Here is a 6354-nt window from a genome sequence, read left to right on the forward strand (position 1 = left end):
ATGATCAACCATTGACTTCTTATAACAAAACTTTTTATAACAAATAACACAATCATACGTCCTTTCTCGTGTATGTGTATTTATGTGGCATTTTAAATGGGTCTTTCGAACATACCGTTTACCACAGATATCACATTCAAATGTCCAATCTCCAGTGTGCATTTTCATATGATTAACCATTGAATTCTTATAACAAAACTTTTTGGGACAAATGACGCATTTATAAATACTTTCGGGTGTATGTGTATTTATGTGGCGTTTTAAATGGCTGTTTCGAACATACTGTTTACCACAGGTATCACACTTAAATGGTCGTTCTCCGGTGTGTTTCATAGTATGACTTTTTAAATGACATGGGTAAGAAAATCTTTGTTTGCAAAAATCACATTTATGTGGTTTTTCTCGACTTTGTGTTTTCTTGTGTACCTTTGCTCTTGATGTAATTTTAGTTTTTTTATGAGGAATCGAACGAGGAATGAATTCTGATTCTTGGCTTTCACTATCAACTGATCCTTGAAAAACAAAACACTCTATGAAATCTTTTTCAACTTTAATTTCTGTATCAGTTGTCTTTACTTTTTCTTCAGCTTCACATATAGTTCTAAAAAATAAAATTATTGAGATTATTACCCATATTAACAATATGATATACAAGATGATTTTTCCATTAATTATTCAAATTATAAAAATTTTACACTAGAACAAAAAGTTTGAATAAAAACAACTGCAATATAGAGCAATCATTATTAAACTTTGGATAGAAAATCGAAACGTTTAAAATTCCACAATTTAATTTACATTTTTTTTTAAAGTGGTAATATAACAATAACTATTATATTATAATATGATATCTATATAATAATAATAATAATTTATTCAACTCAGATAAGATACAAACAAGAAAAGAAAAAACAAACATAAGTATTATATAAATATATATTGTATTTAAATGTGAAAATAAGAATCAAATTTGTGTACAAATAAGTATAGACCTACCTATATTAATGCATGTTAAAAATATTTTGATTAATAATAGTTAAATATCTTTATTTATATTTATATTCAACAATTCTTACCCCATTTATAATATAAAAATAATTATTTATTATTAGATAGATAGTTAACTACTATTTAAATTAGATACAATGTACATACTAAATAAGTTGTGAAAACAACTAGTTAGTTAAAGAAAATAAAATTCTTTTAAAATATAGGGTATGTAGTAATAGGGTAAGTTAGTAGTTAAGATTAAAAATATGACATAACTTTTTTCATTACATTTAGATTTTTTTTGATGATATTGTTCTTTTATAATAATTGTTATTTGAATGCATTTTCCCTAAAAGTTCAACAAATTTAGCACATCTCAGCCTGTGAAAATGTACATTTCATAGTTTTAATTCCTCGCTCAAAAATAATAATTTCCTAGCAATTTGACCTAAAATTAACTTGTCCATACTTAATAAATTTTTACATATGCATATGAACTATATATATAGTTTCTATGGATTGTAACTTTTACTATAATTTCATTTATTCCTAACTCATAAAATATAGGATTTGCATAGAATTTTGAATATTACCCATGTATACTTACATGCATAGTTTTTATGGATTGTATTTGTCAAATCATAACATTTATAACTTTTTTAAGTCTTGAAATTATATTATAAGGTTATTCACACGTCATAGGTTCATTCACATGTATAAATGAAAACCTAACCTCACATTTTTAATAAATGTGCGCATATTACCAACATATTGGTTGCTTTAAATAATAAATAAATACATAATTTAATTTTCAATTGGATAACTAAACTAGTTTTAAGCCCTTGCCATGAGCTATATGTATGATTATATGTTCTATAAGTTTAAATTGTCAAGCATGTAAGTATTAGGGTTATTATATTGGAGTATTGGTCCCATAGTGTGATATTTTACATCTGTAAGTTCAATATTGTATAGCTTGTATATTTAACACCACTGGAAGGCCATTGTGTCCTGGAGGCATGAACGATGGATAAATAATATTGTACCGAGCTAATTAATATAAGTATCGAAAATTTTGTAAATAACTAGTATATTAATTTGTACTTAAATGTGTAAGCTTAAATATATATAAATAATTGGTAGTATATAAATTTCAAGATGTTAATTTTATAAATATCATTCATGTAACAAAAACAAATTATCGTTAAATTAAATCCAACATATTGAAAATTGAATCGACCCATATTGAGTATATTAATAAGAATTAATAATAGTTAAAAGTTTAGACTCAAGATTTCACATATTATACATTTAATTGTAGATCCCACCAATATCCTAAATAGTATCAAATATTTTTATATGACTCGATCAGAAGAAAATTTTGTTGATTATTACTTATTATGAATTGTACTTCATTACAAAAAAAGAGGATATAACTGTATAAATATTAAATGTATGTTAAATTATTATGATTATTAAATCGTTAAATACTTTTGTTTATAGGTTAGATATCATTAAGTTATATCACTATAAGGTAAATACAATTCTTACCCAATCTGTAATTGGTCATTAAAATGGTCTATTAGTGTAAATTCTTCTTTAATAAATACATTTGATATGTCTTGATCACACCTAAAAGAAATTAATTATTTATATTAGATAGGTAGGTAACTACTGTTTAAATTAGATACAATATACATAATACATAAGTTATAAAAACAACTAGTTATTTTAAGAAAATAAAATTGTTTCAAAATTTAGGATAAAATTACATATTTTTGTAATATTACACTAAAAGTGTATTTTCTCACTTGGAATTTGTCGAAGATTAATATTTGCTATTCTTGATAACAAGAAGTAGAAAGTTAATGAGTTAATAAGTTTAAATATTAAACGTTCAAAACTTTTAAACTTAAGTCAATATTCAATTTCTTTTGATAAAACTATTTTCTCACAAAAAAAAACAACTACAATGCTCAATCCAGAATAATGGAAATTATTCATTTGTTTTTCAAATGACAACCTATATGTTTTAAGAGGACACGGTACTCGCATGTGTTATCTCTGTCTTACAAATGTGTAACATACCAAATTTAAGGCTCAGCAGATCACGTTTAGCTCTGTTCGTTTAAAAATTAGAGTGAATTGACCTCTTATATAATTTAAATGTAAGATTATTATCTAGTCACCCTCATGGGGTTTTTATTATATTTTAAATTTTAATAAGTTTGCGCATTTCAAGATGTACAAACCATTTACGGTTTTAAAAAAACATTACTCGCTTTAAAATTAAAATATAATAAAAAGTCAATGCAATAGCCTAGATCAGCTTTTCTAAAACTGTGGTTGATGTACCGCTCGTGGTATGCAGAAAGCTTGTAGTTAGTACGCTAAGAATATCTTCCTTTATAAAAAAAATTGAAACGGACCATTATTCATAATATTATATTTTATTTGGTTTTTTCATTATTAAATAATAATAAAAATAACAATAGTCCATATTTCATTTTATTTGTATGAATCAAATGCTTAAATAATTTTGTAGTTAAAAAGGTTGAGAACTGTTGGCCTGGATAATATTCTTACCTACAACTTGTATAAGAGATTAATTCACTCTAATGTTTAAACTAACGGAGCTAAACATGATCTGCTGAGCATAAAATTTACCATGTTACGCGCTTGTAAGATAGACACAACACATTCCAGTGCTATGTTCTCTTAATGTAAATTATGAACCAGACGATTCTTAAGAAATATTTGCTGTATTATAAACAAAATTTGAACGAAAATAAATAAATACTAAGAATAATAGTCGGTTAAATACTTTTTAAATTAATATGAGTTAGGTAATTATAATTAAGTTCCTATGCAACACAAAAGATTTGTTAAAAATTACTACTTAGTCAGTTATACTCAAAACTATTTTTAATACTTTAAAATGCTTATATTGCATCTAATGATTTTCAAAACAGAAGTATAAATATCCTATGAATACTATCTTTAAATAACCACTGATACAAAAAAACAGTATTATTGAGAATTAATAATTCTATGTAACGTTAACATAATATATAAGTCAAAATTCAAGTCAAAACTCTTGTAAAAATTATTATACAAACATATAGAAAAATTAATCAATATAAATAAAAAAAAAATTACTTATAAGATATATTTTAATCCCCCGATATTTATTTGCCACAAACTTATAAATTGTTAAATATTTTTGTTTATAGGTTAGGTATCATTAAATTTCATATTGCACTATAAGGTAAATACAATTCTTACCCATTCTGTAATTGGTCTTCAGTATGGTGTATTTGTGTAAATTCTTCTTTAATAGGCTTATTCAATACATCTTGATCACACCTAAACGGAATTTCCAAAAACAATAATTAATTATTATTAAATAGGTACCTAGCTACTATTTTAATTAATTACAATGTACATAATACATAAGTTATAATAACAAATAGTTAGTTTAAGAATATAAAATTCTTTCAACATTTAGGGTAAAATTACATAATATTTCTCTAATATATATTACATTAAAAGTGTATTTGCTTACTTGAGATTTATTGTAGAAACATTTATTGTTGTTCTTGTCGTTGCCATACTGAATTTTATATCCTCCTTAGTGTTGTTTGAAAAAACCTTGTAAAAAAATGTAATTAAGGACCTGTTAATTTATTTATGAATTTATTATACATTTTAGAAAAATAAAATGTTAACATTAGTGATCATAAGCCACCGCTTTTCACTCACAACTTGTGTCTAGAAGGATAATTGTATAAAAATGAATAAAAAATTTTAAATTTACAAATTTAAAAATTTAGACTTGAATTATTTATACTTGAAATTTCAAATCAAAGGTCAACGGAAAACACAAAAATGTGTAACTTTTTATAATATACTTGAGATATGAAGAAGTACTGACAAAGTAATAATCATAGACAAGAATACTAAAATATAATTGTGTACATAAGTGATCAACATTAGTTATATTATGAGAATGTGTATCACGGCTATTATATAGCTGTGTTGTGTTTAATCAGTATGTAGCCGAAATAGATAATTATACCAAACTCATGTCTAAATAAGTTTTGTCATACCTGCATTGAATACATTCAGTTAAGTATTAAATTTTTATTTACATGGTTATAAATTAGATATAAACCGTTGAATATAGATACATATTGCATTGCAACTTGAAGTTACATGATACTTATACTAATAGCAGCACAGTTACACTTACTACTTACTTCTTTCACCCTATAAAGTGTAAATGGTTTGAGCTGTTAGTTAATTTAAAGCTGATACAACTTGAGGTTTAAGAAGGTTGAACCCTGGATTTTCGGTATGAAAAAAAATATTTCACACAATCTGCAGCTGCTGTAGAGCGGTGGGCGCCTTTGAACATGTAAAATGAAACAGGTCCGCGCCCCGCAGGCGCCAGACACAACCGACGCCCGACAAGACAATAGAATTTTGCCGCCACTGCTGCAGTGTGGCAACCTTAAATGCTTATCATTCACCCCGTTTGCATGCCACGGTTTAAGATAGTTGAAAAGATATATCACGGACAAAGTTACGATTGCTAGTATATTACCCCTGACTTCTATACAACACTACTACTAATACCTATAATTATAGGTCTATGCGTGTAACTTTTCGAACGCTTTTGAACTCGAATTTTTTCCTTGAAAAATTCGAACGATACATATTATACCATATAAAACGATAACCTTATCACCGCACCCACACAGCAAATCGAGAATATTAATATTTTCAAAATATCTTAAGAAAGTTTCTTGTCAGATATATTGTTGAAAATATTATTGAAGTAACTTCAAAATATTTGGTATTATATATATTAAATAAAATATATTCATAATATTTTCAAAACCTTCTGTATCAAATATTGTTATTTCCTATTTCATCAAAGATTTTCAAAATATTTGGTTCTATATAAAGGTATTAAATAAAATATATTCGTAATATTTTCAAAACGCTGTGAATCAAATATTATAAGCTCCTATATTTCATCAAAGATCTTCAAAATATTTGGGGAATCAATCCTAGTTAATTAGCAATTAAACTTCTATACTATAGAGTCTATAGCGTATAATAAAATTGATATTGTTTGTGTCCATGTTTACCTTTTGAGGCAGTATATAAAAATTCATAAATTTTCTATGTTGGCATTTTTATAATTTTTGTAGGAATAATAGCAGAGGATCTTGTCGATACGTAATTAGCAAGGAGTTAAAAGATAAAAATGACTAATAATTTTCAAAATCGTAGGTAAAAAATTAAGAATAAATGAGAATTTTTACGCAAAACCAGTTTTTGATTAAATTGGTATAA

General features: G+C 25.4%; 1 protein-coding gene across 1 annotated transcript in view; it reads right to left on the reverse strand.

Moving 5' to 3' along the window:
* Window positions 1–4602, reverse strand: part of LOC103309531 (zinc finger protein 606-like) — a 4840-nt gene extending 238 nt beyond the window's left edge. The window contains exons 1-4 of the mRNA XM_029485351.1: window positions 4556–4602; window positions 4276–4356; window positions 2542–2622; window positions 116–601 (exon numbers count right to left, since the gene is read on the reverse strand). Of these exons, the coding sequence (XP_029341211.1) occupies window positions 116–601; window positions 2542–2622; window positions 4276–4356; window positions 4556–4602 (695 nt within the window). The remainder of the gene's footprint in view (window positions 1–115; window positions 602–2541; window positions 2623–4275; window positions 4357–4555) is intronic.
* Window positions 4603–6354: the final 1752 nt, after the last annotated feature.

This window comes from Acyrthosiphon pisum, chromosome X (genome assembly GCF_005508785.2).
Source record: "Acyrthosiphon pisum isolate AL4f chromosome X, pea_aphid_22Mar2018_4r6ur, whole genome shotgun sequence".
NCBI lineage: Eukaryota > Metazoa > Arthropoda > Insecta > Hemiptera > Aphididae > Acyrthosiphon > Acyrthosiphon pisum.